The sequence below is a fragment of the Solanum dulcamara genome, chromosome 3 (genome assembly GCF_947179165.1).
Source record: "Solanum dulcamara chromosome 3, daSolDulc1.2, whole genome shotgun sequence".
Taxonomy (NCBI): Eukaryota; Viridiplantae; Streptophyta; class Magnoliopsida; order Solanales; family Solanaceae; genus Solanum; species Solanum dulcamara.
In genome coordinates this window covers 14,430,987-14,444,307 of record NC_077239.1, presented here as the reverse complement: position 1 = coordinate 14,444,307, position 13,321 = coordinate 14,430,987, and the positions used below count along the sequence as shown (strand labels likewise).

Genomic DNA, 13,321 nt, shown 5'->3' with positions numbered 1-13,321 from the left:
ATAACTCAACAAAATAACTTTAACAAAATTTTTAAAATATTAGTAGGATTTTTTTAATCTAAAAATGCACTGAGAAAAAAGAAAGTAGCCTGGAAAAAATTTGGGGATGACTCAGTTTGAATATTTGGGGTGGAGTGGAGGTGAAGGTAACAGTGGGAGGTGGAGTAGGAGGAGGAAAAAAAAAAGGAGAGGGAGTCAGGTTGAATGTTGACGTAGAGGGGTGGGATGGAGGGTGGAATATAAGGTGAATTCAAAATTAAATTAAAAAGTAAAAGAGAAAAAACATAAAGAAAAAAAGATACAAAAAAACTTATAATGAAAAAAAAGCACATAATGATTGGTGCATAATAACACTTGCTTTTTAAAATTTGAAATTGATAAAAAAATGATCTAATAATATCAAATGAAAATTATTTAGAAAAAAAAATTGAAATTGATAAAAAAAATGATCTAATAATATCAAATGAAAATTGTTTAGAAAATAATAGAACGTCGGAATAATTAAAATAACTTTTTAAAAATTCAAAACAATTTTTGATGTTACTTTAGGTCTCTTCTCGAAATATATATTTTATAATAAAGCAGGCAGCAGAACACAATTCTAGGTAGGAATCAGGATACGGCATTATCCAAATGCAACAAGAAATTAAACAACGGTGGTCTCAGGTCTATCACTTGTTAATGGTTTATTACACTAGCTATTTCAACTCCCTCTTGCCATACAAAGGCATGAAAATTTATGGAAATTATATCATTCAAGCTATGGCAACAAAAATAGCCTCTCCAAGAACATGACCCTCCACAGCTTCCAGTAGTTTATCCTTAGTCACCTGCCATTCATACACATTAAGCGCAAGAGACTTGATGATGTTACATTTTCACCACACATAATACATAAACGTACCTTTTAATTTGAAGGTTAACTTTGTATTTATGCTCGTGTGCATAAATATGCACTTATAACTTGTTGAACAAATGAACACAATCATGTTATCTAGAATATATGTGTCTACTTATTCAATTTTAAGTATCCGGTGGCACACACCCAATTAAATAAATGGGAGGATATAAGATGCCAACTAAAAATAATATATAATTGCTAACAAAATTGCAAAGTAATGATGTTGGGATGGGTTAGGGGTCATACTCCACCAAAGATGTTTTGTCCGATTTGTACAACTTAATTATTAATTCAGAAGTACTCTCCTGACATCTGTTTTCTTTATAAACTTCATCTTACAAAATTTAGTCCAGGATATTTATCACGTTAGAAATTAAACCAAGACTTGCAATTTTCCTTCGTCATTAGTTACTCGTTTAAAGAGAATCATAAGTTACCCTATAATTATTGCGATTACATATAATTTTATAATGGATGTGCCAAAATCATAGAATAACAGTATATAATAAATTGTTTTTGAAGATTACCTTGTTTCCCAGATTGAGGTGATCATCCAAAGCAAAAAGCTTGAACTCAAATCTATGACCATGATTTGGCAACTTAGGTCCACGCCATCCAGGGACTTTTTCGTCATTATATCCTTCTTTAACATGAGCATAATCTCCACCCAATTCCTCACTTTTTCCAGAAAATCCTTCTGGCAGACCCTTTAAAGTTGGTGGAATATTAGTGATAACCCAAATAACCCATGGCACAATAGGTCCATTTGGGTCAGGTGCATCAATATCTTGCACCACTAGTGACAAACTTTTAGTCCCTTGTGGTAAATTGTACCATTCTAATGGTGGTGACATATTCCTTTGAGCACCTTGTCCTTCATCTGTGTACTTTCTTGCTAATTTTCCTTCATGATTTATGTTTGGTGACACTAGCCTAAACTCATCACTTGCATTTGACATTTTGTTTTTGATTTTTGATGGGTATAGATGAGGGAAAATATATAAATAAGGAATATTGGTGATGAGGAGGAATAAAGGGATTTGATGCCATGTGTTGGCATGACAAGTTACACGTCGCATCATACGTGTTTTAAGTCAATTATATTCAGTCGACACTTCTCGAGCCATTAGTTTTCTCAATTATTCTATTCCCGTTTTGGATCTGCATATTGATAAAAAGAGGAAAACTTATTTGGGCAAATATTTTTTAATAAATAATTATTAATTTTAGTAATATTTTTTATTTATTATTATATATAGTATTATTACGATAAATCTGTTATATATTAAAAGTAAATTATGCATACAATATAAATGTATTATAAATATTTTAAAATAAATTATGATTGTTTGGTAAGAAATTTACACAAAATATTATAAGTACATTAAATTGTGTGATAACTGTATTATTCATTAATAAAACTTGTTTTATGTGTATTTTATAAATTATTTTAATTAATATGTATTAAAATTATATTATAAACGTCTAATGAAGGAAAAAATATTATTATTATAAATGATAAATATTTTTCTTAATATAGCATATCTATGTAAGTTTCCGTTAAAAGAGGATGATTATAAAAATTCTACCTAGTCTATTATAATTTCTTTAAATAGAATTGTATGATTTATTTTATAAAAGATAAAATTAATTGATTTAGAATGTTTCATAAATTTAGATTTTCAAGTGTTAGTAGATAATTTTATTTTTTTTGGACGTATTTTTTTTAAAAAAAAAAAATTGGACGTATCTTGCCTATTTTTGGAACTTTTAAACTTTTTTATCTATTATTTTGGAAGTTTTTTGACTATTTTTTTGGGATCAAGTCCATTTTAGTTGAAAAAGTTTTTTCCGGTAGGATTTTAACTATAATAAGAAACTCTTCTTTATTTAATTTTTATTATTTTATTATAATTAATATTTAAGATCATTAAAATAATGGTATAATAATTAAATAAAAATAGTGAAAAAATAATTTTGACTAAAGCGGAGTCTTTTAATGAAGGACAAAAAGTTCAAATAATATTTCTAAAGGTATCCATGCTTTTAATATAATACTAGTGTCCATGAACATGCTTTCCACGTTACTCTCTATCAATTATCATACAAAAAAGAACTCCGATGACTAATTCAGAGTCCCATCCAGACACCCGATTCAGGATTCGACTCCAACATCCAACTTCGACACCCGACACCTGGACTCAATTTCTGAATCAAGATTAGACACCAACTTCCGATCAAGGACCCGATCCAACACTTGTCCGAGGACTTGACCCGAGATTCGATCCCGACATTCGACCTTGGACCCAACTCGAAACTCGACCTTAACACCCGACACTAATCTGAGACCTAATTTTTGATGCCAATTTTTGACCTAGGACCCGATCCGAATCCCAGATCAAGACTCGACTTTTAACTTGAGATTCGACCATGCACACGACTTTTAAATTGTGATCTGACCCCACCTGATCCCGACATCCGACACGAGACCCGACCCTGAATTCTGACTCCTAACCTGGCCCAACTTTTGATTCGACCCCGACATTAAACCCTAGACCTGATTTGCAAATCGAGATCAGAGCCCGACATAAAAAAGGAAAATAATATTACTTTCAAGATTTGATGAATTAACAAACAACGAGACCTGATAGATGGACCTGGTCCTATGAGCAAGATATATTCTACACATAATGGGACCAGCTGTAAAGTCTGTCTCCACCTGTTGTGGTAGGTAGATACAACAAGGGATAGTAGGTTGTCCAGCCAATCAGAAGACAACTAGGTTGTTTTTGTCTAATGTTAACACTCACCTTTGGGCAAGAAACAAATCAGTTTTTTTTGCAAATCAAGAATACATACGCAAAGGCTGATTTTCTCAAGGAAGAGCAACTTCACTAAGACAACAAGGGATCTGATAGTTATTTGCCAGAAAGTTTGAAGTTGTCCTATATTGATGTTGTATCTTTAGTTCTAAACATTGTAAGATCAGTTCCTGTGTTATCAAGGAATATTGATCGTTTTTATATCGTAGTTCGAGTTCTCGAGCTTACTAGATTTAGCTTGTACTAGAGCTAGTTGGGATAGTGGGCAATAGAGATATTTCTTAGTTTGTCTTGTAATAAAGATGTTAAAAGGGGAAAGGGATTAAGAGTTTAATTCCTAGGTTGCATGAATTTGTAATTTAAATCTTGGCTCTTTGATTAGTGAAGTTGGTTGCTAAACCCTATTGAACAGGTTGTGATTTTTTCTCCCTTGAACAAAGAGGTTTTCCACATAAAATCTTGTGTATTGTCTTTAATGTTTAGTTTGCTTTATTGTCGACATTATTAAAAAGGGACCTGGTCCATTGGCATAGTGGTGGACTCGTATAAGCTATCATTAATCATGTGTTGGTTGAACCATTGAGGAATGATTGATTAGCTTGTCATCTCCTTATAAGGTCCTTCGCAATCATCACCTCATGAGTTAGTTTTTAAGGTCCATTTTCTTTGAGTTAATTTCTCAGACTGTCACTCAACTTATAGTTTGTATCTCAGAAAGTCACTCAATTTTGTTTTGTAATATAAAAGTACTCAACTATTGTCATTTCACCTACAAGGTCACTCAACTATATTACTATTTCACCTATAAAATCAATTTTAATTGTATCCTGAAAATAGATTGTTTGGCTAATTAAGACAGCAGTGAATAGTGATCAATTGAAAGATCCAATGGATCTCATACGAAACTGATCCAATTTTGCTAAAAGGGGATGCATGGTGATAGTGCATACATTATTAGAGGAACAAAATGAAGGATACATAAGGGAGTATGTTCATGAGATTTATCCCTTTTTATTTGAAAATAAACAGCAGAATAGGAAAGACATTATTGTATAGCAAATCACAAACTCTGACATTGTTCCATCTGAATGATGATAGTCTTTCTGATAGTTTTTGCTGCTGCTTAGCGACGTGGTGTTCAGTCTCTCTTCACAGTCTGAAAAGATCAAGAGTATCAAGAGGCTTGGAGAAATACTTAGCAGTATAATCAGCAACTAGAAATTCTTTATATAGTGGGGGATTTTCGTCAGATAGGAGTTCTTTGATTGGACCAAACATCTTTGGAGGTGTAGAACCTCCAGTGAAGAAGCATGCCGCTGAAATCCTTGGTCCTACCTTTTTCGCTACAACTCTATGAATTGCACTTACAAACTTGTCATTTGATAAGATCTGTTACAAAATTAGATCGAGATGAGTAACAATTTATGAAAAAATGAGAACAAAAAGTTGTGTTTTGTTGCCAACCTGAAGAAGGTCACCAATATTAACAACCAAACCATGTTCAATCGGTGTAACATTGGCCCATTGGTTATCACACATGACTTGGAGCCCACCAATCTGATCTTGAAGCAGAATGGTAAGGAAAACAGGATCTGTATGCCTACCAGTACCAAGAGTTAGCTGTGGCTGTGGGCATGCCGGGTAGTAATGGCATGCCAACAATACTCCTTTTTCACATTCCGCAGCTTTCAAGTAGTCAGGTTTTAGCCCAAGAGCTTCTGATAGTAAGCCAAGAAGAATGTCCCCTAGTTTTATGACATGATTTTTGTACTCAACCAATGTTGTCCTGGACATTAGGAAAAGATCAGAGATTACTGAGTCACAAAAAATCCATAAAGATCAAACATATCAAACATTTGTGCCCTTTAGTGAAAGAAAATTTCTAGAATGATGTATGGATGGAGTTGGAATCCCCTGTACTTAATGATTTCAGAATGTGATATCATTAATAATTAGATTCACAGTCAATATTTATAGATATTTAGTGCGTTTGTTAATAAATATTTATATACAAGATTAAACATACGACTCCTAGGCCTAACTTAATCCCAAAATCTAGCTCATAAGTGGAGGATTGTTCAAGTCCATATAAAGAGACCATCAGTCCATTTCCTAACTAATGTGAAACTTTTTACCTACTCTAACAGGTACTAGGTTCCCGTGACCCCTTAAGTTATACTCTAGATCCTCCATGGGTAACATGTATCCAAATATCAACTAGAAATGAAGATAGACCACTGTACTGAGGCAGTGACCTCTGCTCAATAAATCCTAAGATTTAATGCAAAAACTTCATCACCCTGTACGCATCAAACAAGGACAGATATAGAATTGAAATTCAAGTGCAGAAAATACATAGTTACCTGCAAACTTCTGGTATTTCTTCAGGTTCAGAAACTAGTTCATTGACATATAATGTATCCTTCCAGGTTGCAGTCCTTCCTTTTGTTGTCAACAGTTGAATATTGCTCTCATATCTAACTCCTCTGGTTGGGTCAGATGAATAGTACACTTTCTTCACTTCGACATCTTGTTCATGAAATTTACGAGTCCCATCAATCATTCCTTCTAAAACACTGGAGGGAACCCCATGATTTATCAGTTGAAAAAAGCCCCATTTCTCACATGCTTCCCTAATTTCATCGACAATCTTCTTACGCCCATCTTCAACTTCTATGCCACATAGATCCACGACCGGAACCTGTAGAGTTGACTTGGACATAGTCAACTCCTCAGCAAGTTCATGAGGTGGCCTAACAAAAATTCTTGGAATCTCAACTATTCCAGAATCAACTAGTCCCTTAACACCAGCCTTTGTATCATCGATAGCCTTTTTCTCAACCGATGGATCATAATCCATTTCAATCCGAATTGATGGCTTCTAGATAGTTCAATGAACAAGATGGTTGCGCTCCAGAATAGGACGATAGTGGTCAGCATACAACATAGAAATTCTGAAGTAATACATAACGTGTTATATAGTACATTTATCATAACAATCAAGATGTGAAAACACAACAATCCATAACCGATTCCTCATAATTATTAATTGTTTTGGTCAAATAAGCATGTATAGCTAGCTCTATTTCCATATATAAAAAATTATTGTGGGTCCTTTTGGATATTAATCAATTATGCCATTTCTAGTTTTCTACAATTATAGGCGAAGACTAATGAAGTTTGATTTACTAAGTTAACTTGTCCGCGCGAAGCCGTTATAAAAATATATCAATGAGTTTATTAATAGATCATTTATGAATTAGTCCATATACAAAAAACATGACAAATACTTCACGTAGAATATACATGTCTACTTCCTAAATTTTATATAAATTTAAGTGTCTATTTATTCACCCAAAATTGAAGGACATAAATATCAAATAAAACCATGTTTTTTTTTTTTTTTTTGGGGAACAGACCCTACACGAGGCTCCCACCTCTCGTGCACAGTCAGGGGTTGAGCAGCACCCCCAAGCCTTAACATAAATAAAATAATAAACATAATAAAATACACGGAGGGGGACATAAACCTTACCTCCGAACTTAAGATGGTTCAGAAATCAGCCGACCTACTAAGATCGGCCAGCTCCTCTCCATTGGTAGATGGAAATCGATAAACCTATGAGAGGACTCCTCTCAATACAATAAAACTAAGAAAAACGTAAATGAGGGAGACTCTCCCCTTCCATGTCAATACAAGAAGAAAACCTACACTAGTCCTATTCAACTAAGCTACATTAAAACATAGCTAAATTGAAGAACAAGTATATGAAACTTCCAATTTCCATGGATCGAGATCGTTCATTTCATCTTCGCCTTCTTAATCTTTTTCATACCGAGCTTGTCCATAAGATGCGAGTGCTTCATGCAATGTCAATGCATGGTGTTGCATATTTGGTGACATATGGATGTATTTCATTTGATGAGTCTTCAGTCGGCTAACTTTTTCAAGGTTGCTCGACTAACGTCTCTAGTTATCCGTTTAGGTTGTGACTTCTTGAGGTCTGTAGTTGCTACATATGCTATCCTACTACAACATGTGGGATCAGTTTGATGTCGCATGATGCATATTGTTGAGATTTTGCTGACTGTTGCTGAATTGTGTGTTGCTTTTGGCTTGTGTTGTTGCTGATGCTGTTGAGTGGTTGATGCATATGGAGCTTCTGTGTGACCTGCAGAATCAGTTGGACCACAAACAAGTACTATTGTTGTTGCTCTGGTATCTACAAGGGATTTAGGGTTGTTGTTGTGTGCTGGAGATGGTTGAAGATCTTCCAGGTAAGCTGCTGCTGTTATAGTACATGGCTTGTGCAACTGCAGCTTGCTAGAGTTTGCAGCTTCTGATGCACCAGCAACCTGCATAAACAAACAAGAAAACACAAAGGTAGTGGAGCTCTTGTTGGTTCCAACTATTGCTCCAGCAGTGGTTGTTTGGTTTCCTCATCTGGTGTAGTTTCATTGTTGAGAAACAGCCATAGTGAGTGCTGCCTGTTGGAAGTTGATGGATTTTTTCCACCTGCACAAAAACAATCAAACAAGAACCAATCAACAAAACAAACAGTAGGCTTGCACTCCATTGGTTGATGGTGTTCTGCAGATTCCTGTTGATTGTTGTTGGTGTTATGTGATTCATCAAGGTGTTGTAGGGTGTTGGTGATCTTGTTGTGGGATGCTGCATGTGTGTTGCAATCATGAATGGGCCTCCAATTGCTGGATGGTCTATTGTATGTCTGCACCTACCTGCACATCCAAGAATGAGAAGAAAGGAGAAGACCTCTACTCTATTCTTTACCTCTAGTGGTATGTTGATTATTCTATGAAAGCAATAAACTAGGGAGACTCTCCCTTTACAATATGACATAGCTATGTTGACTAAGAAAAAGTACATTGCAAACACATATAGGAAACTATTACACAATCTGACTTAAGATATATTAATCAAGGAGGTTGTTTGATCCTTTTTAGGCTTTTCCTTCTGAAACTTGCCAGTCCTAGCTTGTCCATCTTGAAGTAACCCTTTGTTTCTTTTGGAAGCTGCTGTAAGTTGTAGAATTGTTGTGTCTGATTGAACATGTGGCTGCATTTAGATAAGGTATCTGCAGGGTGATTTGTTTCTCTGAATATGTGTATGCACTGAAAGAATTCCAATAGCTGGACCAAAGACTGCAAATTTGCAACATATTTGTAAATGCTCCAAGGTGGTTTGATATCTTTTTTCAGCCACTTGGTCAATAATTCTGAATCAACTTCCAATATCACTCTATTATAGCCATGTTGAAGGCACCATTTGATGCCAATAGTTGCTGCTTGCACCTCTGCTTGGTTGTTAGTACCCTGTCCCAATGGAGTTGCAAAGGCATATATTAAGTTCCTATTGTGGTCTCTTAATATTCCCCCTGCTCCAATTTTCCCAGGGTTGTCTAGTGCACTTCCATCAGTATTCAACTTCACTATTGAAGGTGGAGGCCTGATCCACACCACTTTGATCACTCTCATATCATGCTGGCATTTTTCTACCATAGTAACTAGCTCCTTCCAGCTCTCTGGCCACTTAATGTATGGGTAAGCATTGTTTATCAGCATGTATAGATCCTTACCTATGGAGAATTTAACTCTAGTAACACTAGATTTCTTTCCTCTATACTTGCTTGCACATCTATTCTTCCATATATGCCAACAAACAAAGATAGGAGTGGCCTGCAACATGAGCTTATGGATATCATTATTGGGCTTGGAAGTCCACCACTTCATCAGGATGCATCTCAGGGACATGGTGTCATGCATGATCCCCCAGGAACTGGAGAATTGTTGCCAAATATGCTTGGCAAAATCTCCAGAAGCAAATATGTGCTCTATATCATCCAATCCAGGTCTGTAGCAACAAGAGCATGCTGCTGGTGCTACTCCAAACTGACCAAGTTTATTATTGGTGGGCAACTTATATCTGAGAGCTCTCCAAAGTAGAAAGGAAGCTTTAAAAGGAATGTTGGTGTGCCAAGTGCTGCCATCAGTTAAGGTCCTAGCTTTCTTCTCCCTGATTTGTTCCCAAGCAGATTTGCATGTGAAGCCACCATGAGAATTCAGTTTCCAGCAAGCTTGATCAGGTATGTTGTGTTTGTAGATAATATCAGTGCTAAGTATCTGCTGCACCAGCTGAGGAGGGGCATCTTTTCTGATTTTCTGCATATTCCATTCCCCATTCTCCAGATATTCAGAGACTGTAGTATTATTGAGCCTTGGTAGATAGCTATTGTGATTAGCTAGTGGTCCTATACCCATCCAATCATCCCACCAAAAGCTGCATGTACCTGAATTGATGTGCCAATTTATATGAGGCTCAATATTCATTTTATTTGCCACCATATGCTTCCACATAAGAGATTGACCTGTATTCCATTTTTTTATCACTGGATGTGCTCTTTGGCAGTACTTAGCCTTTAAGAATTCTCCCCATAGTATTTTCTTGGACCTGAAGGTCCACCACTGTTTGTATTACAAGGCCAAGCACACATCTTGTATGTTTTTCATACCAATACCCCCTTCCTCCACAGGGTAGCTGAGTGTCTTCCAGGATGCCCAATGGTATTTTCTCTTTTCTTTGTCCCAGCCCCAGAAAAAGTCTGCTATAAGCCTTGTAATTTGTTTAAGGGTAGTGACTGTAGGGGTGAGAGCTGACAACAGGTGGATTGGAAGGGATTGCAACACTGACTTAATAAGAGTAGCTCTTCCCCCATAGCTCAATATTTTGGTCTGCCATCCTCTAATCCTGGAGATCACTTTGGAGACCATATTATTAAAGTAAATGATTCTTTGACCTCCAATATATAAGGGACATCCTAAATAGGTAATAGGGCCATGAGTTGATTTGAAACCAGTGATAGAAGTTACCCTTTCAATAATAGCTGGATCAGTATTCAGAGGGATCATACATTGACTCTTTTCTTTGTTAATAAGCTGTCCTGATGTGTGTTCATATAGCTGCATAGTCTTCATGATCAGCTTGAGGGAAAAGTTGGAGGTTGAAGTGAAAATAATTACATCATCAGCAAAGCTCAGGTGATTAATTGAAGGACCCTTCTTCTCCATGTGAAAGCCTGTGTACAAATAGTGTTGATGAAGGTTGTTGAGTAGTCTTGACAGCACCTCAGCACCTAAAATAAATAGGGCTGGAGACAAAGGATCTCCCTGTTTGAGGCCTCTTGTAGAATGAAAGAAACCATGCCTACCTCCATTCACAATAACTGAGTACCAGTTATTAGCCATTAACCTCCAAACCATGTCAATAAATACATCTCCAAAACCCATTCTTCTCATAACTAGACATATAAATGACCAAGACACCCTGTCATAGGCTTTGGCCATGTCTAGTTTGATAACAACATTGTCTCCAATCTTTGGTTTTTTGATGCCATGAATGATCTCTTGTGCTAACATAATATTTTTAGAAATGCTTCTTCCCTGTACAAACCCAGACTGATTTTCAGAGATTACCTGAGGGAGAATCGGGGCTAGTCTGAGGTAAAGGACTTTAGAAATCACTTTATTGGTGAAGTTGCTGAGTGATATAGGCCTGAAATCTGAAAGTTTATTAGGATGGTCTACTTTTGGGAGTAGAACCAAACAAGCATGTGTGATGAACTTGGGAATAGAATGTCCACAACAAAAGTACTTTACTAAGTTTAACAAATCTTCACTAATAATATCCCAATAAGTATGGAAGAATTTGCCATTAAATCCATCAGGACCTGCAGCAGACACATCACTGAGAGAAAATACAGCAGCTTTTAACTCCTCCTTGGTAGGCATAGCATTAAGAATTTGGTTTTGCTGAGCTGTGATGATATTGGGTATGCATTTTAGGATATCTTCATTGATCAAATCCTCTTTTCCAGTAAAGATCTTCTCAAAGTATTCACAGGCAGCAATAGCTATGTTTTGATCACCTTGAATGGTGTTTTCTTGGTCATCAGTAATTTTATGAATAAATAATCTTCTTCTCCTTCCTCTGATGATAGCATGAAAATATTTGGAGTTGGCATCTCCATCCTTAAACCACTGAAGCTGAGTTTTTTGCTTAAGGATGGAATGCTCTGTCTTCAAATATCTAATGTACTGAGCATTCACCTGATTAAGCTTGCTCCTATTACTTTCAGAATTGTGTTGGATGATAGCCTCTTCTGCTTGTTGTACCTTCTGTTCAAAATCCTTGACAGCTTCATATATGTCTCCATACTGTTGTCTTGACCAAGTGCTAAGAGTGTTTGCCACCCTCTTAAGTTTCATATGGAATATTCTCATTGGATTACCTTCAATAGTTTCTTCCCAGCATGCTCTAACAGTGTCTAAAAAGGACTCATTCTCCACCCAGCAATTAAGGAACTTGAAGTATTTTATAGGATTATTGTGAGTCTCCTTGCATTCAAGTAAAAGAGGACAGTGGTCTGAACCTGTAGAAGCAAGATGAGTCATGGTAGTCATAGGCATTATCTCTAACCACCTATCATTCACCATGGCCCTGTCCAACCTCTTCCATATTCTAGCTTCCATGTCCCTGTTGTTGCACCATGTAAAATTCTGCCCATGGAAACCCAAATCAGTGAGACCACATGCTTCAATTACACTTATGAACTCAAAACTTTTGTTCATATTGTATGGTTGCCCTCCTAGTTTTTCTTCAACATCTGTGATCACATTAAAGTCTCCAATAGTGCACCATGGTTTATTTGTGTTAGCATACTGCAGCATCTTATCCCAGAGGCTCCTTCTCATGTAATCCTTACACTTGGCATAAACAAAGGTAATAATATGGGAATTAGGATTAGCCACATGTTTGATTTCACAAGTAACCTGCTGTTCATCTTGATCTATAACAGAGCAGTCCACATCCTGATTCCAAAACAACCAAATTTTGTTATTGGGATTATGGATGGCACTGTCCATTCTCAATTGATTTTTGTAGTGGTTGAGCTGTGATTGATTTGCAAATGGTTCCAGAATTGTTAACATGGATAGGTTGTGATAATCCTTGAGTTTTTGAAGTCTGTCTAAGGCACCTTGAGTATTAATACTCCTTGCATTCCAGCAAATTGTACTAATCATCAAAGTTTGTGGGATTTAGACCTTGTGTTGATGTTGCTTTTGAAAGCAACAATATCAGAACTGGTGATGGTACTTTTCTTATTCTTCTTCTTTGTTTGTTTACTTGTTGAAGATAAATCATTTTCCTCATTGACCTGCTGCCTTTCCTTCTGCAACAAAACTTCCATAGTGGTTCTAAAGGCTTTTATTTGATCTTCCGGGTTTATTTCCTCCCTTTGGTCAGGATCATCCTCATCTTCAGAATGAGTGACCCTGTACTCATCAGTTAAATCTTCTGAGATGTCTCCTTTTCTAAGTGCACACTTCTCATTAGATGTATCTTGAATTTGTATAGGGGTCACATGTATGCCTGCTTGTTCTGGCACAAGAACATAGTTCTCACTTGGTTGTCCAGATTTCATGTCCTGAACAAATTTCTTTTTAATAGCATCCCTCTTCTTTTTACTCAAAGATAGAGTACTTTTATTATTCAGAGGCTGAGCTACTGCACCCTGGTTTT

General features: G+C 36.2%; 2 protein-coding genes across 2 annotated transcripts; both read right to left on the bottom strand.

Moving 5' to 3' along the window:
* Positions 1 to 555: 555 nt before the first annotated feature.
* LOC129881562 (uncharacterized) lies at positions 556 to 1,911 on the bottom strand. Its single transcript, XM_055955735.1, has 2 exons — positions 1,429 to 1,911; positions 556 to 830 (listed from the first exon to the last, which is right to left on the bottom strand). The coding sequence occupies exons 1-2, from the start codon at positions 1,858 to 1,860 to the stop codon at positions 756 to 758; spliced, it is 507 nt and encodes a 168-aa protein (XP_055811710.1). The 5' UTR covers positions 1,861 to 1,911; the 3' UTR covers positions 556 to 755.
* Positions 1,912 to 4,655: 2,744 nt separating this feature from the next.
* Positions 4,656 to 6,772, bottom strand: LOC129882432 (1-aminocyclopropane-1-carboxylate oxidase homolog 1-like). Its single transcript, XM_055956724.1, has 3 exons — positions 6,087 to 6,772; positions 5,188 to 5,509; positions 4,656 to 5,112 (listed from the first exon to the last, which is right to left on the bottom strand). The coding sequence occupies exons 1-3, from the start codon at positions 6,581 to 6,583 to the stop codon at positions 4,873 to 4,875; spliced, it is 1,059 nt and encodes a 352-aa protein (XP_055812699.1). The 5' UTR covers positions 6,584 to 6,772; the 3' UTR covers positions 4,656 to 4,872.
* Between the last annotated feature and the right edge of the window lie 6,549 nt (positions 6,773 to 13,321).